Here is a 23489-nt window from a genome sequence, read left to right as displayed (position 1 = left end):
GCCTTTTTACTGCCCTTGGGAAGGTGAAGGGGTAATAAGATAGACAAGGGACTCCTGCCCAGGGGAGTTAACTATCAGATGGAGACCCAGTAAACATGTAACATAATTATTGTTTAAATTTTCATTTCTTTTTTTTTAAAAGCTTTATTGAGGTATAATTCAGTATACCATACAATTCACCCATGTGAAATGTACAAGTCAAGGGCTTTTGGTGTATTCATAGAGCTGTGTAACCATCAGCACAATCAGTTTTAGAACCGTTTCATCACCCCCAAAAGAAACCTCTTACTTCTTGCCTGTTGCTTCCAAATCCTCTATCTTCCCCATTGCCTGGCAACCACTACTCTACGTGTCTCTATAGATGTGCCTGTTCTGGACATTTCATGTAAGTAGAATCATACACAATGGCCTTTTGTGACTGGGTTTTTTTTCGTAGCATAATGTTTTCAGGGTTCATTCATGTCGTAGCACATGTCAGTGCTTTGTTTTTATTGTCAAGTAACATTCCATTCTATGGGTATATCGTATTTTGTCTGTCCATTCACCTTTGATGAACATTTGGGTTGTTTCCACTTTTTGGCTGTTATGAGTAGTGCTGCTATGAACATCCATGTGCAAGTTTTTGTGTGGACATATGTTTTCATTTTTCTTGGGTGTATACCTAGGAATATAATTGCTGAATCATGTATAACTATATTTAACCTTTTGAGGAACTGCCGGACTGTTTTCCAAAGTGGCTGCATCGTTTTACGTACACACCAGCTGTGTATGAGGGTTCCATTTTCTCCACGTCTGCATCAACACCCGTTATTATCTTTCCTTTTGATAATAGCCACCCTAGTGGGTATGAAATGGTTATCTCTTTGTGGTTTTGATTTGCATTTCCCTGACAGCTAATGATGTTGAATTTTTTTTTAAATGTACCTTTATTATCTTCCTTGGAGAAATATCTGTTCAGATCCTTTACCCATTTTAAAATTGGGTTGTTGTCTTTTTATTGTTGAGTTAAAATGGTTCTTTGTATAATCTAGATACTAATCTCTTCTCAGATATATGATTTGCAAAATTTTTCTCCTATTTAACGTGTTGTCTCTTTATTTTCTTGATGGTGTCCTGTGGAGTACAATGTTTTAAAATCTTGATGAAGTCCACTTTACCTATTTTTTCTTTGTTTGCTTGTGCTTTTGGTGTTTTAGCTAAGAAACCGTTGCTTAATCCTAGGTCATAAAGATTTACACCTATGTTGTCTTCTAAAAATCTTTTTTTTAATAATTTATTTATTTTTGTCTGTGTTGGGTCTTCGTTGCTGCGCGCGGGCTTTCTCTAGTTGCGGCGAGCAGGGGCTACTCTTCATTGCGGTGCACGGGCTTCTCATTGCGGTGGCTTCTCTTTGTTGCGGAGCATGGGCCCTAAGCACGCGGATCCAGTAGTTGTGGCTCATGGGCTCAGTAGTTGTGGCTCATGGGCTCAGTAGTTGTGGCACACAGGCTTAGTTGCTCTGCGGCATGTGGGATCTTCCTGGACCAGGGCTCGAACCCGTGTCCCCTGCAATGGCCGGCGGATTCTTAACCACTGCGCCACCAGGGAAGTCCCTTCTAAAATTTTTATAATTTTAGCTTTTAGAAAATTTAGGTCTTTAATCCATTTTGAGTTTGTTCTTATACAGTTAGTTTTCATTTCTTTAATCAGTGAAGCTACATATCTTCTTATGACTTTATTGAATGTTGGCATTTCTTTAATGAATTGCCTCTTTATTTTTCTATTTTTTTCTTAGTGGTTTGTAAACACTCCATATCTGTGAAGGAAATTAACCCAGTTGAGAATATCTATTTTTTCTCTAGTTGTCTTTTGTCTTCAACTTGACTCCATAAAAGATAACATCCCTTCCCTCCCAGCCAAGTTAATTTTTCCCTTGCAGTTTCTGGCTTTGAAGCTTGTTTCTAACCTAGGATGTTAAAAAAAAATATTTTGTATTTTCTTCTATTACTTTTATGTCCTCATGTTTTATATTTAAATCTAGAATTTTTTCTGATGTGAGATGGGAGGATCTTATTTTTTTCAGATGGTGGGTTGTTCCAGAACCATTTAGGAGTAATCAATCACCAGTGTAATAGTTTGTGTATTAGACTATGTCATGCATTAGATTTGTACATTTTGGGGCTATTTCTGAACATTTTGGTTCATCGATCTCTTTTCTCTTTCGTGTGGTGTCCCTGCTACACTACTGAATTATTATAAGTTTACAGAATGTTTCATCATCTGGTTGGATAGGTCCCCATCTATGCCCACAGTAGTCTTTGTTTTCCGAGTTTTTCTGGCTATTTGCACGTTTTATTTTTCAGGTGAACTTTAGAATCTTTTGAATCAGGTGGAAAATGGGGGGTGGTGGTGGGTTCTTGGGGTTTTTTTGTGGGTTTTTCTTTTTGCCAATTTTAGTTAGCTATGGTTAAAAATGTGAGAATTCCTAAGCTTTCAGAGTCTATTGCTTATGTTATAAGCATAGAGATAAAGTTCCCACTTTTTTTGAGCTTCACTGGAGCCATGTGAAATTGTAGGTGAACAGCCAGCCAGACTGTGGTTCTGGGGAGGCCCCAAGTTCTTTCATTTGCCTCTCCCCATTGGCTGTCCTGAGACCTGCCCTGTTTCCAGCCCCTATGGCTCTGAACTTGGCAGCTTCTGGGGCTCTACTGGGGAAATTCAACCCCTTACTTCCTAAGCCGACTGTTCCTTTGCCTGAGTAGTGTCACCAAATGGTTGATACTGATTGATTTTTCTCTCAATCCAGTCTTTTCTGCTTTGTGTCTTTAACAAATTCTGTCCTGTTAACAGTACCTTTATATTTTCTGGTGCTGCAACAGATTTTTCTCTTTTTATATTGCTTTGTTTTTCTGGAATTTTAAAAGCAGAAAGAAATAATCATATGCTCTTCAAATGCCAACCTAAAACTAGAACTGTGCTGGATGTGTTATGTTTGTCGTCTCATAATGGCAATTCACTTGTTTTTCTTTGTAATCTAATAGTTGGAGCCACCAGAGAGTCTTCATTGTGACGTGGTTTTTGCTTTTTAATTTATTTTTTTCTCAGAAGTTGGTTTTAACACCGCTTCATTTACTGGGGCACAAATAATTACACAGCAGAGAGATTTCATGTCTCAATGGATGCACATTTTGAAGATGAAGCAAATACATTTATTAAAGTCTTTAGTTTTTAATTTCACTTAGAAATTTAATGTTTGCTTCAGTTTTTATGAAGGGAGCTTTGCTGGAAGGATGCATTTGTATTTATTATGGACCCAGTTTTGTTTTGGGTAGTGGTAAACTCATGGGAATTAATAGGAAAAAATTTGTAATGCAGCATTTGTTTTTTCTTAATATGAAATAATCAGTAAAAAGTCTAACTTCACTTTCTAGTTGGCTCCTTTTTTTTGTACTGTTAAATATATATGCTTTTAGCTTACCAAATAGATAAGTTAATAAATAGTGAATCATTAGTTGAACTTTCCAGTACCTGAATTAAATCAGGCTTTGTGACTGTTCTTTAAAAAAAAAAACAAAAAAACTTTATCCCTATAATTTTATTGAAGTATAGTTGATGTACAATATTATGTAAATTACAGGTGTACAATGTCGTGATCACAATTTTTAAAGGTTATACTCCACTTATAGTTATTATAGAATATTGGTTATATTCCCTGTATTGTACAACATATCCCTGTAGCTTATTTTATATATAGTAGTTTGTACCTCTTAATCCCCTACCCCTACATTGCCTCTCCCCTCTTTCCTCTTCCCCCGGTAACTACTAGTTTGTTCTCTATATCTATGAGTCTGTTTCTTTTTTTGTTACAGTCACTAGTTTGTTGTATTTTTTAGATTCCACATATAAGTGATATCATACAGTGTTTGTCTTTCTCTGTATTACTTACTTACCTTAGCATAATACCCTCCAAGTCCATCATGTCGTTGCAGATGGCAAGATTTCCTTTTAATCTTGATGCTCTTTAATTTATTTGTTACTATTTTTGGTAGGAGCAATATTTTCTGTTGGTTTGATATAAATAGGAAAAATAGTTTTCTGTCATGTAGTGGGTATGCAGTAAATATTTGTTGAATTGCATAGAAGAAACAATTTAAAAGCTGACAAGAGGAAACGGGGCATATCAGGACTGAGAAAATGAAATCTTTGTCCAGATTTCCCACCCAGAAATAGTAGCTTTTCTGGGACAATCTACTATACTTTTGTTTCATAGATTATAAAATACTTTCTTATAAACTAATATAAAATATGATATATGTGAAAGTGCTTTACCAAAGTATCAAGTGCTATAAAATGTAAATATTTTAAGATTAAACCTTGAAATATTTAGTGGGTTCTTGTAATGCTTTGCAGATAGGATTATTTGAAGGTTCCAATATATATATGCATATATAGTTTTAAAAAAACTTTTTCATTATGGAAAATATCAAGCATACCAAAGCAGAGAGATTCAGTGCAATGAGCCCTCATGTTCTCATCACCTAGTTTCAGCACTTACCAACTCATGACCAATCTTGTTTCATCTCTGTCCTTACCCACTCCCTCATCCTCGCACCAGGTGATTTTATTTTTAAAAAGTGACATAAACAACAAAAATTTTTTATCTTGTTGTTCTGGAAGTCAAAAGTCCAAAATCAGTCTCAGTGATTAATATCAAGGTGTCAGTGGAACAGGATAGAAAGCCCAGAGATAAACCCATGCACATATGGTCACCTTATCTTTGATAAAGGAGGCAAGAATATACAATGGAGAAAAGACAGCCTCTTCAATAAGTGGTGCTGGGAAAACTGGACAGCTACATGTAAAAGAATGAAATTAGAACGCTCCCTAACACCATACACAAAAATAAATTCAAAATGGATTAAAGACCTACATGTAAGGCCAGACACTATAAAACTCTTAGAGGAAAACATAGGCAGAACACTCTTTGACATAAATCACAGCAAGATCCTTTTTGACCCACCTTCTAGAGAAGTGGAAATAAAAACAAAAATAAACAAATGGGACCTAATGAAACTTAAAAGCTTTTGCACAGCAAAGGAAACCATATACAAGATGAAAAGACAACCCTCAGAATGGGAGAAAATATTTGCGAATGAAGCAAGTGATAAAGGATTAATCTCCAAAATTTACAGGAAACTCATGTAGCTCAATATGAGCTGTAGTGAGGTAGAGGGTTAGTGAGGTAGAGGGTTAGTGAGGTAAGTGTCCATTGACAGATGAATGGATAAAGAAGATGTGGCACACATATACAATGGAATATTACTCAGCCATAAAAAGAAACGAAATTGAGTTATTTGTAGTGAGGTGGATGGACCTAGAGTCTGTCATACAGAGTGAAGTAAGTCAGAAAGAGAAAAACAAATACTGTATGCTAACACATATACGGAATCTAAAAAAAAAAAAGGTCTGAAAAACCTAGGGGCAGGACAGGAATAAAGATGCAGACATAGAGAATGGACTTGAGGACATGGGGAGAGGGAAGGGTAAGCTGGGACGAAGTGAGAGAGTGACACTTTGACATATATACACTACGAAATGTAAAATAGATAGCTAGTGTTCTGTTCTGTAATTGGTAAATACTGTTCTCAGTATTTACCAATTAATACAAATAGTTAGCATTCATTCCATATCTACCATGTGCTGGGAGCTGTGTTGAACTCTTTCTTCACTTGTATTATTTCATTTACAGAGTGTAGATGCCCTTGATTTCACCAGCAATCCAGGTTCCTATGTATAAACAACCCAGAAGGTAATTATAAGGGTGAGGCAGAGAGTAGGTATATCCCTTTAAGGAAGCTTGAAATAGGAAGAAACAAATTTATGAAGCCATGTACATTTGGCAATAATGAAGCTTATTACAGAAGGAAATTCTGTTTGCAGAAGGATTCACCCCAGGGTTCCTTTAAATAGCAAGTTTCCCTGATTCATTAAACAAAGTTCAATGTACTAAATCTGAAGAATGGATAACTCTTTTCAGAAGGTTATCTGTTACGTGAAATGAGGCATACCTAACTACTTATTTGCTCATTAGGCCTTTTTCCTAAGTCCTGTTCAGCATAGGCAAATGAGAGTATGCTCAACAGGACTCCTGAGATAAAAATATCCACTGGGTTTGGTAATTACAAAGTCACTGATGATCTTTAAAAGAGCGGTTTCTGTATGAAGCAGGGATAGGGCAGAGAAACGCAGCATTGAAGGCAGTACCAATGATGGCTTCGTTTTGGGGTGAAGTAAGGTTGGGGGTTGAGAAATCAAGGGAAAGAGTGGAAGTAAATGTAAATGATTCTTTTCAAAAAGGTTGAATGAGACAGGAAGGAGAGTGGAGATGATGTAAGGTCAAGAGATAGATTTTTTTTTTTTTTTTCAGGTACAAAGAGAACCAACCATGTTTTTATAGACTCAGAATAGAGCTGGATGAGGAGATGTTGAAGATAAACAGTAGAGAAGGTACAATTAATTGATGGTGACAGGTGCATGCTAGTGAACTAATGGGTCAAGGACACAGATGGAATAGTTAGCTTTGGGGAGGGGGCTGTTCTCTACAGCCACTTGAGGCACGGAGGCAAAGGTGGCACCCAGCAGAGTCTTTACTCTTGAGATCTAAAACATATGAGCTTCCCAGAGCTCTTCAAGTCGAGGCTGTTGAATTCTCTCATACCCAAGTGCTTCCTTTCCAGCAGTGCTGGTGTTGCCAGTTCCTAAATATTTGAAAGCTTTTGTGGTATAAATTGGGTTGCTTCTTGGCTTTCTCACTCCAAGTGCTTAGGATTCCACATTGCGTAAGTCCTTATTCCTGTACCTTATTTCAACATTTGTGTGTGTGTGTGTGTGTGTGCTTGGGGGTCTATAACTTAAAAGAAAAAAAAATCTCTGTATTGACATATTACAGAGTTTAAGGAGGTTGCAGACTTAAATGCTTGTTCCAGTTTTTCCATCTCCTCATCAACACTTGTTCTTTCCTTTCCTGTCTTTCTCTGTCTCTATTATGGTCATCCTAGTGGATGTGAAGTGGTATCTCACTGTGTTTTTTTTTTAACATCTTTATTGGAGTATAATTGCTTTACAGTGGTGTATTAGTTTCTGCTTTATAATAAAGTAAATCAGCTATACATATACATATATCCCCATAACTCCTCCCTCTTGCGTCTCCCTCCCACCCTCCCTATCCCACCCCTCTAGGTGGTCACAAAGCACCAAGCTGATCTCCCTGTGCTATGTGGCTGCTTCCCACTAGCTATTTTACAATTGGTAGTGTATATATGTCCATGCCACTCTCTCACTTCGTCCCAGCTTACCCTTCCCCGCCCATGTCCTCAAGTCCATTCTCTACGTCTGCGTCTTTATTCCTGTCCTGCCCCTAGGTTCTTCAGAACCTTTTTTTTTTTTTTTAAGATTCCATATATATGTGTCAGCATACAGTATTTGTTTTTCTCTTTTTGACTTACTTCACTCTGTATGACAGACTCTAGGTCCATCCACCTCACTACAAATAACTCAATTTCGTTTCTTTTTACAGCTGAGTAATATTCCATTGTATATATGTGCCACATCTTCTTTATCCCTTCATCAGTCTATGGACACTTAGGTTGCTTCCATGTCCTGGCTACTGTAAATAGAGCTGCAGTGAACATTGTGGTACATGTCTCTTTTAATTATGGTTTTCTCAGGGTATATGCCCAGTAGTGGGATTGCTGGGTCGTATGGTAGTTCTATTTTTAGTTTTTTAAGAAACCTCCATACTGTTCTCCATAGTGGCTGTATCAATTTACATTCCCACCAACAGTGCAAGAGGGTTCCCTTTTCTCCACACCCTCTCCAGCATTTATGGTTTGTAGATTTTTTGATGATGGCCATTCTGACTGGTGTGAGGTGATACCTCATTGTAGTTTTGATTTGCGTTTCTCTAATGATTATCTCACTGTGGTTTTGATTTGTATTTCCCTAATGACTAATGATGTCGAGCATCTTTTCATGTGCATTTTGGCCATTTGTACATCTTCTTTGGAGAAATGTCTACTGGGTCATTTGCCCTTTTTTAAATATAAATGTTCTTTTAATATTTTATAACCAAAACATTTTCAAATTGTGCATTAGCAGATACTCTCTTTCCCTGTGGTGGCAGTAACGAGGAAGGCCTTTTAATCAAGCTGCTCCGGAAATAGGTTAAAGCTCAAAGATCCCTTGGAAGCCAGGTAGTTTTAAATTGCCGACAATATTGGCTCAGAGTAAATACGATGGAGAGATTTATTTGAGTGAGGAGTAAAGGAAGTTATTTTATTAAGAACCTTTAAGCATAAACCTAAACAAAAAAATTGCCTTAGAAAAGGTATTTTTTTAGATACATGCGTTTCCCTAATGTACTTATTTTTTCATTCACCAAATTCTTTTACCCCTTGAACTGGGAGTAGGATCTTAAGATATTTAAATAAATTTTTGTGTGGCTGATGTTGTCTGACTCCTTTCCTTTCTTTCTTATCTTGCCTTAACTTTCCCATTATATCACCTGTGCATCAAGCAATGTAAAGATAACTATACTATCGGATTTACCGGTAGATGTTAACCGACTGTTTTCTGTGTTCCAGGGACCATGCTCTACTGTTTCATTTCTTGTATTATAAAATTGGCAGGGTAGTTGTGATTTACTCCATTGGTATTTTTTCAGAAATATTTATACTGATGACTACATAAAGATCTGACCGATGAAGAAAGACTGTTCTTGACAGATGGGTCCTAGGACTTATTTGCTAGCCTGGTTTTTCTTTGCACTTTCTTATCAATTACTCTGAATATTTTTGTTCATGTCATCGTAGCCACTTCCTGAGAAGTTTGTGGTGAAAGGTGTTGTGGATCGTTTTTCAGAAGAGTTTGTGGAGACCAGAAGAAAAGCTTTGGATAAATTCCTGAAAAGAATTACAGATCATCCTGTGCTTTCTTTCAATGAACACTTTAATGTTTTCCTTACTGCTAAGGTAAGGCAGAATTTTTCATACTCCTCTCCCAGATTAGCATTCTTTGGGCTCTTTCTTAAAAGCTGTTTTGATCTCTCACAAGCCACCCCTGTAGTGGGTGTCATAGAATTGCTCTGGGTTTGTTTTTTTTGTTTTTGTTTCTGGTGCTCATCTGCCCTGGCAAGGTTTCCGTGTTAGAATTTAGGAGAAATATCCCCCTGCAACAGTCAAGGAAGTTAGAATAGCTTCACTTACCAAAAAGCAGGGATAAGTGTTTCCCTACACACTTACCGGTGATATTACTGGGTGAGGCCATTCTGACCAGCGGTGGGCACGAAAGGGAAAGAATGTTTATTGAGTGTTTGGTAAGCACATTTTTCACAGGAACCCTGTGAGTATTTGCTCATAGCCTCATTTCACAGACAAGGGAACTAAAATAAAGTTCAGGGTGTGTGTACTAGTTCAGCTGGTATCACTAGGATGTGAAATAGGGTCAGTGTGGCTCCTGAGGCCACAGTTTCCACAGACTGCCTGACCAAGAGTAGTTCAGCATTACTTGCCCGCAGCCAAGTTCCTAGCCGGTGGGCATTTTCCAAGTACTTGCCAGGGAAATAGTTGGGGCCTACACAGCTGCCAGATTCTATGTATTCAAACTCAAGTTGGCGCCCCTGACTTTTCTCTGAACTTCCCTGTTGGCAGAACTGGCCGGCAACCTGAGGTGCTTGACTCTGATTGTCTGCAGATATGGGAGCTCGTGTTCAGACTCTTGTGCCAGCTTCCCTCCAGCCCCATCTGTTTATTTTCATGTATCCTATTCTCACATTCAGGCCATAGGTAATTCATTCCATGTTGGCAAGGGTATCAAGGCCCAGGTACTTTCCAGTTTTCTTTTTCAAAATGGCAAAATGGAGAAATATTTACAGACAACATCAGTTGCCGTAAAGAAGTTGGAGGGGATGCCATTCTCCGGACATAAGAGCCACCTGGCAAAGTCCTCCAGTGTTGTGTTTTTTGTTTGTTTTTTTTTTTTACTTTTTCCTAGACCTCAGTTGGCACTTAGCCTCCTTGATGACATTCCTGTTCCTTTTCTTTTTTTCCTGGAAGCCTTTCCCACACAGGTCAAACTTGTGTTCTTTTTAAAAATAAGTATTTCCTGGTGAACTGCTCCTCGGACGTAGTTCTTCCAGTGACTACACAAAGTAAAATCCACTCTGTTCTCCAAAAGTGCAGCTCACTGTTTCACCAAGATTAGTGGTCCTTGTCCAGACAGGCCCTCAAGTTTCGTCATTTTTATTGAATAAAGAGACAAAGGAGGAGAAAGCTTGGACCCCCGGTCATTAGGAATTTGTGTAAAGAATAAGTACGAAAGGTGGTTTTTTTTTTTTTTTTTTTTTTTTTGGTATATGTGGTGTTCATCTGTGGACCAGGCAATATGAACTGATTTTATTTTTAATTTGCTCAATTTTGTTACTGAAGTATAACATACATACAGAAAAGTATACAAATCACAGCTCAATAAATGATCACAAAATGAACATACCTTTATAATCAGTAGTACCCAATCAAGACAGAAAATCCCCAGCACCCTGGAAGCCTCTCTCATCTCTGCTCCCAATCACTACCACCCCGCTCCTCCCCAGGGTAAACAGTATCCTGATTTCTATCATCAGAGTTAACTGATTTTTTTTTTAAAGCCCTTCAAAGTCTTAATCAAAATCTAACTTGAGGTGAGTGAGTACGGGGGAGTTGGCTTGTTTAAAAAGAACAGCTTCCTGCCTTAGTTCAGTTTTATTTGCTGAAGCAAATGCACTAAATAACCTCATCTTTTCTTTTTTTTCTTTTTAATTGTGGGAAAATACACATGACATAAAATTTACCATCTTAACCATTTTACAGTGTACAGTTGGGAAATGTTAAGTATATTCACCCTGTCATACATCTAATCTCCAGAACTTTTTCATCCTGCAAAACTGAAACTTTGGACCCACTAAACAATAACTCCCCATCTCACCCACCCCATACCCCCATCTTTTCTTTTAAAACGCTTTGAATAACTTGGTCCTGTCCTTAGATAAGCCACTGACATGCTCTGCCATAGTGAATGCAGAAGCTTTCCTCTTCCTTGTGATGACATGATCTTACCACAAATTAGAAGGGTCCTTAAGAAGAAGCCACTGATGCTGGGGGAGGTGGAAGATGCTTAGTATCAGCTGTGTTCAAATCAATGTTTTCATCATTGGCAGAATGGGTGCAGCAGTCAGATAGGTACAACTAGATAATTGTACTCAACACGTTAATGAACTTGGTTAACTGGGGGTTCTTTGTAAAGTGCTACTTGAAGTAGAGTTTATGCAGTCCAGTGAGTCCATTTGGATCGAACCCTGATCCAAAAAAACATTGTCTATGGAGCAATTCCTAGAACTCCAGGGCTTCAGTTATGGTCTTGTGAAAGCCTGGTGCCTATGGGGATGCTTTTATCTAGAGTGTATGAAGTTAGAAGGGGAGATAAGATCATTATTTTATTAAAAATTTTTTCTTTGTCTGTGGCATGCAGGATCTTAGCTCCCCAACCAGGGATCGAACCCTCGCCCCCTGCAGTGGAATCGCAGCGTCCTAACCACTGGACTGCCAGGGAATTCCCCGAGATGGGATCTTTAGAACTTTGTCTCAGGCAGGTGGCACAGAAAGGAAGGACAGAGATGGAGGAGGGAGCTTAGAGGAGGTTGCTGCCATTTTTAAGATCGGTGAGCTTCGCATATATTTCACATGCTGAAGGATTAGAAGTTGAAATTATAGACAGGAGAGAAGGGATGGTTGAGAGGGCAAGGGCCTTGGCTGGTGGGGGAAGTGTGGACAGGAGAGGGCAGAATCAAGAGCAGAAGTGAAGGCCTTGGCTTCATGGAGAAGAAGGACGTGAAATCAGGAGGGATCTACATTTCAGGCACTTTTGGAGACCTGAGCCTGGGATGGTGTGTCACGTGGGAAGGGGCTGTCAGACAGCTGTGTTAGCCTCTGCTCTATCCCTACATGAGGCGAGGTCACCAGAAAGCAGTGGCCTTGTGCCGTGTTCCCTTCTCTCCCTGTAGACCTGCCCCTCTAGGACTGGGAATTATCATTCTGTTAGAATTGAGGGTAGACATAAGGAACAGACACCTGCATCTTCTGTAAAACCACTTTTGAAGGCACCATTAAAGTAAGTGACATAGAACAACGGGAAGATACTGCAGATTCCCTTTAGAGTTTAATGATAGGAAGAAATTTATTTTACCTGGCAGACTAATATGCTTTTTAGGTTTCAGTTCAGTGGATTATGCAGCTGAACGTATTTCCCATTTATGCCTCGACCAAAAAATCCAGGGTAAAATGTTTTGTCATTTGCAGCATCTATCCTTGGCCTGGGTTTTGTAGCACTGCCTTTCCTGTCACTGTCTCCTGCTTCCCACCCTCTACTTCCCTTATATGGCTTTGGTTAGGATATAAATAAATGAATGGAATGAATCTCAGCTCTTGAATTTTGCTTCTAAAGACAATTTAGGATATTTTGTATAGGAGAAAGGGGCACTTTTTAAAAAACTTGTATTTAAACAGTTGTGTTTAAAGGAAGGTGTGCTGGATGAGTGAACCTGATTGGAAAGGTAGGAGTCCAGCTCTGTATAAAGAGACGTAAAGGTGCAGGGCGTAAAGGTGCAGGAGTATGAGCGTGGTGGCTGTGATGGCTGTGATGGCAAGGAGAGGAGACGTGTGTGTGTGTGTGGTGAGCGCCTTAACCTAACTCACCTCCTTATTTTCTGAGTCTTCCATTTCCAAAAGGAAACTGCCTAAAGGAGTTGGCTTACTGAGTCCTCGCCATGTGAGCAGTCGAGCCCTTTGAGTTTGTTTGTTCACATGTCATCCTTAGGACCTGAATGCTCATAAGAAGCAAGGGATGGCGTTGCTGACTCGAGTGGGTGAGTCGGTCAAGCATGTCACTGGCGGCTACAAGCTGAGGAGTCGGCCTCTCGAGTTTGCAGCCATAGGCGAGTACTTAGACACATTTGCACTCAAGCTGGGAACCATTGATCGAATAGCCCAGCGGATCATCAAGGAAGAAATAGGTGAGCTCTCTGTCGAGTTCTTGATCAGGCCCAGGGACCACGTTTGCAGAAATGGCATTCATTGCGCCAAGCAGAATCAAAATGCAGAAATGCTGGAGCAGCAAAACCAGGCCACATTTTGCTTATAAAACTAACAAATAAATACAAGGAGCGGGGGAGGTAGTTGTGACCAGAGTATAATTTTGCACCCTGTCCCTTGCCCTGCATTTCATCCTTGTGTTTGCTTTCCCCATAGCAAACAACCACTCTGAGCCTCTAGGCTTTTCCACTTTTCTCTCGCTCAACTTCCCTTCATCCATAGCAATGATCATTTAAAAAATAAACTTAAGTATCTTTTCTGGCAGAAAGATGGTTCAAAATGAGAGCAGTGTTTGCCAAAGTTACAATCCTAATGAGCCTTCAGGCTTGAAATGGACTCACCTGCCTACCCTTGCTTCATTTCAAACCCACTCTTCCTGACCCAGGGAGTTATGAGGCCTTTCTTTAACCTTTCCTGGTTGTTGCCACCACTTCCTCCCCACCCCTCTCATGGCCACTTGCTTTTTTGTGTCCCAGAACGTTGGGGCCCTTTGTTTTCTTACACGTGTGTAGGCCAAATAGACCTGAACAGTGTTAATGATCATGCTGGCATGTGATGTGAAACACATAGAGAAGGATTCTCTGGTAGTTGCCATCCATTGGTTACTAAAAAATGGCAACAACATTTTGTTGTAATGGCAAGAATCCTGGTGACAAATGATAGGCCAGGTTTTTTTGTGGGGGAAATCAAACAACATTTTTCCTTCTTCCCTGTGCTTTAATTCTCCTTTACCTGCTGCTGGTATCCTATGGGGCCTGCAGGTTTTGGAAATGGCTTTAGGTACCATCTATACCTAAAGATCATGTGGGGTAAATTCTGATGGGACCAAGGTGTTGGGGTGACCCCTGAGTGAGAGAGTGAGTCTGCTTATGTAAGACCACATTTCTTGTATCAAGTGTTTCCTAAAATTCCATTATTTTTCCATTGTGACTGATTTTTAAAAAATTTTTAAAAACACCCCCCTAAACCTATATGAAACTCTTCCTCCACTCCCTGTTAAAATATGGCTTCACTGTAGGGGTAGGTGAGTAGGTTTCTAGGAAGATATTTGGTGGATGTAGCTCCCACCACTCTCCCACAAAGGCATTGTGGTCCCCATTATCCAGAGGCATGACGTTCCTATTATAGTAGAGTTGATTGATGTTATAGTGTTAGCTGTAATATCAGCTTTTGGAGATTAAAAAAATTGGTTATAAACAGTGTTGTGTTTAAAGGAAAGCATACTCAGAGAGCTCTTGGCTGCATTGGTTATTGAGTCAGTAACACCAGTGATTGCTACCCAGCCAGATCTTAATTGGTTTCTCTTCCCCCTTTAGAGTACCTTGTAGAGCTGAGAGAATATGGGCCTGTGTACTCCACGTGGAGTGCATTAGAGGGGGAGCTGGCCGAGCCCCTGGAGGGTGTGTCAGCCTGCATCGGCAACTGCTCTACAGCCTTGGAAGAGCTGACAGAGGACATGACAGAAGACTTTCTACCTGTGCTCAGGGAATATATTTTATACTCTGACTCCATGAAGGTAAGCTAACTCACTTCTTGTGCACTTAGGTACTTTCTTTGTTGTAGTCATTAATCAAAAAGTAATTGATTATTGCCTATTTGCATGTGGTACAGATTTCCTTCTTCCTGGGTGGGCAGGATCAGACATGTGGACTGACCTCATGGACATGTAAAAAGAACACATGGTGAACCAAGTATGTGAATTAAATGAAAGAAAAAAAGTTTGGAAGAGATTCTTATTAGTGTTCTCTGAGAGTCTGAGAATAGCATCTGCTGATTAAGAACAGTATGTTGTGGAAAAAGAACAATTGGATAATTAGAGCTCTTGGAGGTTAAAATATGATTGCTGAAATAAAATTGAAAAGTAAAGTTGGAAGATGAGGTTGAGGAAATCTTGGAAAGTAAAACAAATTTTAAAAGTAGTTGGAGAGAGGGCAGACAACAGAAGCAAGAAGAAGAACTACAGTCCTGTAGCCTGTGGAATGAAAACCACATTCACAGAAAGATAGATAAAATGAAAAGGCAGAGGACTATGTAGCAGATGAACGAACAAGATAAAACCCCCAAAAAACAAATGAAGTGGAGATAGGCAACCTTCCAGAAAAAGAATTTAGAATAATGAGAGTGAAGATGATCCAGGACCTCAGAAACAGAATGGAGGCAAAGATGGAGAAGATGCAAGAAATGTTTAACAAAGACCTAGAAGAATTAAAGAACAAACACCTAGAAGAATTAAAGAACAAACAAACAGAGATGAACAATAGAATAACTGAAATGAAAAATACACCAAAAGGGATCAATAGCAGAGTAACTGAGGCAGAAGAACGGATAAGTGACCTGGAAGACAGAATGGTGGAGTTCACTGCCATGGAACAGAATAAAGAAAAAAGAATGAAAAGAAATGAAGACAGCCTAAGAGACCTCTGGGACAACATTAAACGCACCACATTCGCATTATAGGGGTCCCAGAAGGAGAAGACAGAGAGAAACGACCCGAGAAAATATTTGAAGAGATTATAGTCAAAAACTTCCCTAACATGGGAAAGGAAATAGCCACCCAAGTCCAGGAAACGCAGAGAGTCCCAGGCAGGATAAACCCAGAGAGAAACATGCCAAGACACATAGTAATCAAATGGACAAAAATTAAAGACAAAGAAAAATTATTGAAAGCAACAAGGGAAAAACAACAAATAACATACAAGGGAACTCCCATAAGGTTAACAGCTGATTTTTCAGCAGAAACTCTACAAGCCAGAAGGGAGTGGCACAATATATTTAGAGTGATGAAAGAGAAGAACCAACAACCAAGAATACTCTACCTGGCAAGGATATCATTCAGATTTGACAGAGAAATCAAAGGCTTTATAGGCAAGCAAAAGCTAAGAGAATTCAGCACCACCAAACCAGCTCTACAACAGATGTTAAAGGAACTTCTATAACTGGGAAACACAAGGGAAGAAAAAGACCTACAAAAACAAACCCAAAACAATTAAGAAAATGGTAATAGGAACATGCATATCGATAATTACCTTAAACGTGAATGGATTAAATGCTCCAACCAAAAGACACAGGCTTGCTGAATGGATACAAAAACAAGACCCATATATATGCTGTCTGCAAGAGACCCACTTCAGACCTAGGGACACATACAGACTGAAAGTGAGGGGATGGAAAAAGATATTCCATGCAAATGAAAGTCAAAAGAAAGCTGGAGTAGCAGTACTCATATCAGATAAAATAGACTTTAAAATAAAGAATGTTACAAGAGACAAAGAAGGACACTACATAATGATCAAGGGATCAATCCAAGAAGAAGATATAACAATTACAAATATATATGCACCCAACATGGGAGCACCTCAATACATAAGGCAACTGCTAACAGCTCTAAAAGAGGAAATTGACAGTAACACAATAATAGTGGGGGACTTTAACACCTCACTTACACCAATGTACAGATCATCCAGACAGAAAATTAATAAGGAAACACAAGCTTTAAATGACACAACAGACCAGATAGATTTAACTGATATTTATAGGACATTCCATCCGAAAACAGCAGATTACACTTCCTTCTCAAGTGCACACAGAACATTCACCAGGATAGATCACATCTTGGGTCACAAATCAAAACTCAGTAAATTTAAGAAAATTGAAATCATATCAAGCATCTTTTCTGACCACAACGCTGTGAAATCAGAAATAAATTACAGGGAAAAATATGTAAAAAACACAAACACATGGAGGCTAAACAATACGTTACTAAATAACCAAGAGATCACTGAAGAAATCAAAGAGGAAATAAAAAAATACCTAGAGACAAATGACAATGAAAACACGACGATCCAAAACCTATGGGATGCAGCAAAAGCAGTTCTAAGAAGGAAGTTTATAGCAATACAGTCCTACCTCAAAAAGCAAGAAAAATCTCAAACAATCTAACCTTACACCTAAAGGAACTAGAGAAAGAAGAACAAACAAAACCCAAGGTTAGTAGAAGGAAAGAAATCATAAATATCAGAGCAGAAATAAATGAAATAGAAACAAAGAAAACAGTAGCAAAGATCAATAAAATTAAAAGCTGGTTCTTTCAGAAGATAAACAAAATTGATAAACCTTTTAGCCAGACTCGTCAAGAAAAAGAGGGAAAGGACTCAAATCAATAAAATTGGAAATGAAAAAGGGGAAGTTACAACAAACACTGCAGAAATCCAAAGCATCCTAAGAGACTACTACAAACAACTCTATGCCAATAAAATGGACAGCCTGGAAGAAACGGACAAATTCTTAGAAAGGTATAACCTTCCAAGACAACCAGAAAGAAATAGAAAATATGGACAGACCAATCACAAGCAATGAAATTGAAACTGTGATTAAAAATCTTCCAACAAACAAAAGTCCAGGACCAGATGGCTTCACAGGTGAATTCTATCAAACATTTAGAGAAGAGCTAACACCCATCCTTCTCAAACTCTTCCAAAAAATTGCAGAGGAAGGAACACTCCCAAAGCCATTCTATGAGGCCACCATCACCCTGATACCAAAACCAGACAAAAATACTACAAAAAAAGAAAATTACAGACCAATATCACTGATGAATATAGATGCAAAAATCCTCAACAAAATACTAGCAAACAGAATCCAACAACACATTAAAAGGATCATACACCATGATCAAGTGGGATTTATCCCAGGGATGCAAGGATTCTTCAGTATACGCACATCAGTCAATGTGATACACCATATTAACAAACTGAAGAATAAAAACCATATGATCATCTCAATAGATGCAGAAACAGCTTTTGACAAAATTCAATACCCATTTATGATAAAACCTATCCAGAGGCTGGGCATAGAGGGAACCTACCTCAACATAATAAAGGCCATATATGACAAACCCACAGTAAACCTCATTCTCAAGGATGAAAACTGAAAGCATTTCCTCTAAGATCAGGAACAAGGCAAGGATGTCCAGCCTCTCCACTTTTATTCAACATAGTTTTGGAAGTCCTAGCCACAGGAATCAGAGAAGAAAAAGAAATAAAAGGAATCCAAATTAGAAAAGAAGAAGTAAAACTGTCACTGTTTGCAGATGACATGATTTTATACATAGATAATCCTAAAGATGCCACCAGAAAACTACTAGAGCTAATCAGTGAATTTGGTAAAGTTGCAGGACACAAAATTAATGCACAGAAATCTCTTGCATTCCTATACACTAACAACGGAAGATCAGAAAGAGAAATTAAGGACACAATCCCATTCACCATTGCACCAAAAAGAATAAAATACCTAGGAATAACCTATAAGGAGGTAAAAGACCTGTACTCAGAAAACTATAAGACACTGATGAAAGAAATCAAAGATGACGCAAATAGATGGAGAGATACACCATGTTCTTGGATTGGAAGAATCAATATTGTGAAAATGACTATACTACCCAAAGCAATCTACAGATTCAATGCAATCCCTATCAAATTACCAATGGCATTTTTTACAAAACTAGAACAAAAAATCTTAAAATTTGTATGGAGACACAAAAGACCCCAAATAGGCAATCCTGAGGGAAAAAAATGGAGCTGGAGGAATCAGACTCCCTGACTTCAGACTGTAATACAAAGCTGTAGTAATCAAGACAGTATGGTACTAGTACAAAAACAGAAATATAGATCAATGGAACAGGATAGAAAGCCCAGAGATAAACCCACGCAGCTGTGGTCACCTAATCTATGACAAAGGAGGCAAGGATATAAAATAGAGAAAAGATAGCCTCCTCAGTAAATGGTGCTGGGAAAACTGGACAGCTATATGTAAAAGAATGAAATTAGAACACTCCCTAACACCATACACAAAAGTAAACTCAAAATGGATTAAATTCTTACCTAAATGTAAGACTGGACACTATAAAACTCTTAGAGGAAAACATAGGAAGAACACTCTTTGACATAAATCACAGCAAGATCTTTTTTGACCCACCTCCTAGAGTAATGGAAATAAAAACAAAAATAAACAAATGGGACCTAATGAAACTTAAAAGCTTTTGCACAGCAAAGGAAACTATAAACAAGATGAAAAGGCAACCCTCAGAATGGGAGAAAATATTTGCAAATGAATCAGTGGACAAAGGATTAACCTCCAAAATATATAAACAGCTCATGCTGCTCAGTATCAAAAAAGCAACGCAATTCAAAAATGGACAGAAGACCTAAATAGACATTTCTCCTAAGAAGACATACAGATGGCCAAGAGGCACATGAAAAGCTGCTCAACACCACTAATTATTAGAGAAATGCAAATCAAAACCACAATGAGGTATCACCTCACACTGGTTAGAATGGGCATCATCAGAAAACATACAAACAGTAAATGCTGGAGAGGGTGTGGAGAAAGGGAACCCTCTTGAACTGTTGGTGGGAATGTAAATTGATACAGCCACTATGGAGAACAGTATGGAGGTTCCTTAAAAAACTAAAAATAGAATTACCATATGACCCAGCAATCACACTACTGGGCATATACCCAGAGAAAAACCATAATTCAAAAAGACACATGCATCCCAGTGTTCACTGCAGCACTATTTACAATAGCTAGGTCATGGAAGCAACCTTAATGCCCATCGACAGACGAATGGATAAAGAAGATGTGGTACATATATACAATGGAATATTACTCAGCCATTGGGTCATTTGTAGATATGTGGATGGACCTAGAGACTGTCATACAGAGTGAAGTAAGTCAGAAAGAGAAAAACAAATATTGTATATTAATGCATATATGTGGAATCTAGAAAAATAGTACAGAGGAACTGGTTTGCAAGGCAGAGATAGAGACACAGATGTAGAGAACAAACATATGGACACCAGGCTTCCCTGGTGGTGCACTGGTTAAGAATCCGCCTGCCAATGCAGGGGACACAGGTTCGAGCCCTGGTCTGGGAAGATTCCACATGCTGTGGAGCAGCTAAGCCTGTGCACCACAACTGCTGAACCTGCGCTCTAGAGCCCGTGAGCCACAACTACTGAGCCCGTGTGCCACAACTACTGAAGCCCACGCGCCTAGAGCCTGTGCTCCACAACCAGAGAAGCCACCGCAATGAGAAGCCTGCACACTGCAACAAAGAGTAGCCCCTGCTCGCTGCAACTAGAGAAAGCACATGCATAGCAACAAAGACCCAAAGCAGCCAAAAATAAATAAAATAAATAAATTTATATTAAAAAAAATTGTATGGACACCATGGGGGGAAAGCGGGGCTGGGTGGTGGTGGTGGTGTGATGAACTGGGAGATCGGGATTGACATATATACACTACTATGTATAAAATAGATAACTAATAAGAACCTGCTGTATAAAAAATAAAAAATAGATAAAAGTAGTTGGAAAGTAGAACAAAAATGCAAAAATACTGAAAATGTGAAAGAATGATAATAGACATGGAGGGTTAATCTCAGAAGTTCATCATCCAACTGATAGGAGTTCCTGATTGAGAGAACAGAGAAAACTGAGGGAAGGAAATTATGAAAGAAATAATACAAGAAAATCTCCCTAAGCTGAAGGCCATGACAGGTTAATTACCCAGCAAAAGGAATGGACAGAGAACCAACGCAAAGCATATCATAGTAAAATTTTAGAACAAAAGTGGTAAGGATCAAATGCTTTAATGTCCACGTTAGAAACTGCCCCAGCCTGCACTTAGACTGGTTGGAGAGCATAGCTTCTGGGGACTACTATGATTGTAGACAAGGTTCATCTTGTCTAACTTGCTCATTTTATAGATGAAGAAGCAGAGCCCCATGGGTAAATCTTTTCTCTGTTCCATGGCCCCAATTCTAATGAGCAGCCACCTTATATTTGTGTCTTTACTGTTGGCGAGAGAAACTGGATCAGTTCCTGCTTTTCAAAGCTGAGGCTCAAATTATCTCTCTCTAAGTATAATTGTGGCTGGGTACATTCTGTTCCCTTTGGAGGCAGAGAGAAAGCACAGAAAAAGGAGGGTCGTTATCAGGCCATGTGGAACAGATGAATAATGTTCAGTGAACAATGAGGACAGCTTGTACTGGAAAGATGGTTGAAGATGTGTATTCCAAGGTCGCTACGGAGTGAACAGTGCTTGAGAGAGAGGGGTACCAAAGTTACCCTCAGGCTCAGGACTCAAGTTAAACACACTGTAGACATCTGCGGGTGAGCCCTTCTATGGGCTCACATCCTATACACAATGTGTGTGTAAAATGTAATTATGATAGTAATGGGCTGAGAGAGAACACGTTAGAGTCTTTAGCAAAGTTCTGGCAGTGCCTTTTGAGTACTGGCATCACTATGACCAGGCCAAGAGTTGGAGAATTTTTATTTAAGAAGGTTAGGGCCGGGCCCTATACTTCATATCCCACACTGCCTCATTCATAGAAGGTAGTTGGCAGATATTGAAGTTGGCAGTGTGGTGCATTTAGAACATTTACAGATATATAACTATTGTATGTCATGTATCTTTTTTTTTAACTTTTTACTTTATATTGGAGTATAGTTGATTAACAATGTTGTGAGTTACAGGTGTACAGCAAAGTGATTCAGTTATACATATACCTGTATCTATTCTTTTTCAAAGCATAGGGAACTCTGCTCATGGTTATGTATCTTGCTATTTTTAAGAGAGTTTTATCTGCAAGTCAAAGAGCATGCTTATCTCAGAGGTCTTGGTGATGACTAGTGAGGTGAAAGTCAGAAGAGTGGGCGATAAGGTAAAGGCCAGTGTGAGTGGGGTCAGTTGAGCAAGGGAGCAGGTGGCAGGTGGGGAGGTCAAAGAGATAAGTAAAGGCCAGGACATACGGTAGTATCTTAAAGGCCATGGTTGGTAAGAGTCTGGATTTTGTTCTTAGGAATAAAAGAGAAGCCAGTTAGTTTCCTGCAGGGAAATGACAGGATACAGTTTTTACTTTAAGAAGACAGCTAGTGCTGCAGTATGGAGAATGGGTTGTTGGGCGGGGGGCAGGGAGAGGAGGTCCGGAGACCATTAGGAGACTGTTGCAGGGAGCCAGGTGGCAGATAACTGAGGTGGTGGAGCTTGGAGAAGTGGGTGGATTTGGGGTATATTTTGTATGAAGGGTCAACTAGACGTGCTGCTGTATTCATGTGAAGTGAGAAATGGAGGAATTGGGGATGACTCCTGGGTTTTTGGCTTCAGCAGCTGTGTTGATAGTGGTCCTGTTTAGTGAGATGGGGAAGTTTGGGGTGGAACAGATTGGGCAGTTGGGAATCAGGTTGTTTTGGCCATATTCAGTTAAGAAAATGCCTGTTAGTCATTAAAGTAGTGATGTCATGGCAGCTGGTTATGAGCTTAGAGTGGGAATAGAAATTTGGGAGTCATTTCTGTGTAGATGGCGTTTAAATCTACGAGAGTCGGGGAGATTATCTGGTGAGATGAGATCGAGGTAAATAGTCCAGCCCTGCTTCCTGAGGCATTGGCAATATTTAGTGGTCTAGCACCTAATTAGGGGGTGGAACAGGTAGGAAAGGAGCCTGAGAAGGAATGGTCAGTGTAGTAGGAGAAAAAGAGTAGAGGATGACCTTAGGGAAATATACCAAGAAAAATGTTTTTAGAAAGAGCATGATAAAACGGTGGCCATTGGATTTAATAATATGGAAGTCATTGCTGATCGTGATTAGAGGTGTAAGAAGTGGATGCAGAAGTTTGGGTTTGAGGACAGTTTGAGTTGGAGATAAATACTTTGAGCAACGTTCCAGGATTGCTGTTTTCAAATGCTGGTTATTTAATTGCCGGATGGTTTCTTCAGCCTGCCCGCCTTTTCTCCTCAGAGGCCACAAGGCGGAGCTAATGAGTCAAGTGACTAGTCAGTGCTTTAGGTTGCCCACTTATGGTGCCTTTCAAAAACCAAAAAGGAGATTTTCTGGAAGATTGATTTGGGGGAGAAAAGTCCTCCTTCCTAAACAAAAGTGGTTATAGACTGAGGGCCTGATTTCTTGAAAATGTGAAGAATCAGGATGTAGAAATGTACATGATGATCTCAAATGTTTTTAAAAGTTAGAAAAGTATAAAAATTAAAACTCTGAGATTCTGAGTTAGGGCAGACTGGATACATATTAAAACTTCCTCTTTTTCATGAAACCAAAATGACACTAGAATGATTTTTTTTTTTAAAGATGCTTCTGCAAAGACAAAGAGCAGCAGGAAGGGAAACAATAGCAGTACAGTTAGGAACTAAAAGCAAATTGAGAGGTGATAGGGACCCAGGTGACTCAAAGCCGCCTAAGCTGACAGTGGGGAAAGACTAAGAAGCCACCTGGTTTACACCGGGGACTCCTTCAAAATGGTCAAGAATTG

The 23489-nt window shown here is 39.2% G+C and overlaps 1 protein-coding gene across 1 annotated transcript in view; it reads left to right on the top strand.

Annotated features, from left to right (window-relative positions):
* Nucleotides 1-23489, top strand: part of SNX30 (sorting nexin family member 30) — a 114932-nt gene that overhangs the window by 65243 nt on the left and 26200 nt on the right. The window contains exons 4-6 of the mRNA XM_061200095.1: nt 8850-9008; nt 12886-13081; nt 14477-14676. Of these exons, the coding sequence (XP_061056078.1) occupies nt 8850-9008; nt 12886-13081; nt 14477-14676 (555 nt within the window). The remainder of the gene's footprint in view (nt 1-8849; nt 9009-12885; nt 13082-14476; nt 14677-23489) is intronic.

Source organism: Eubalaena glacialis, chromosome 9 (genome assembly GCF_028564815.1).
Source record: "Eubalaena glacialis isolate mEubGla1 chromosome 9, mEubGla1.1.hap2.+ XY, whole genome shotgun sequence".
In the NCBI taxonomy this organism is placed as follows: domain Eukaryota; kingdom Metazoa; phylum Chordata; class Mammalia; order Artiodactyla; family Balaenidae; genus Eubalaena; species Eubalaena glacialis.
The sequence above is the reverse complement of the archived record's forward strand: the minus strand, read 5'-3'. Positions and strand labels throughout refer to the sequence as shown.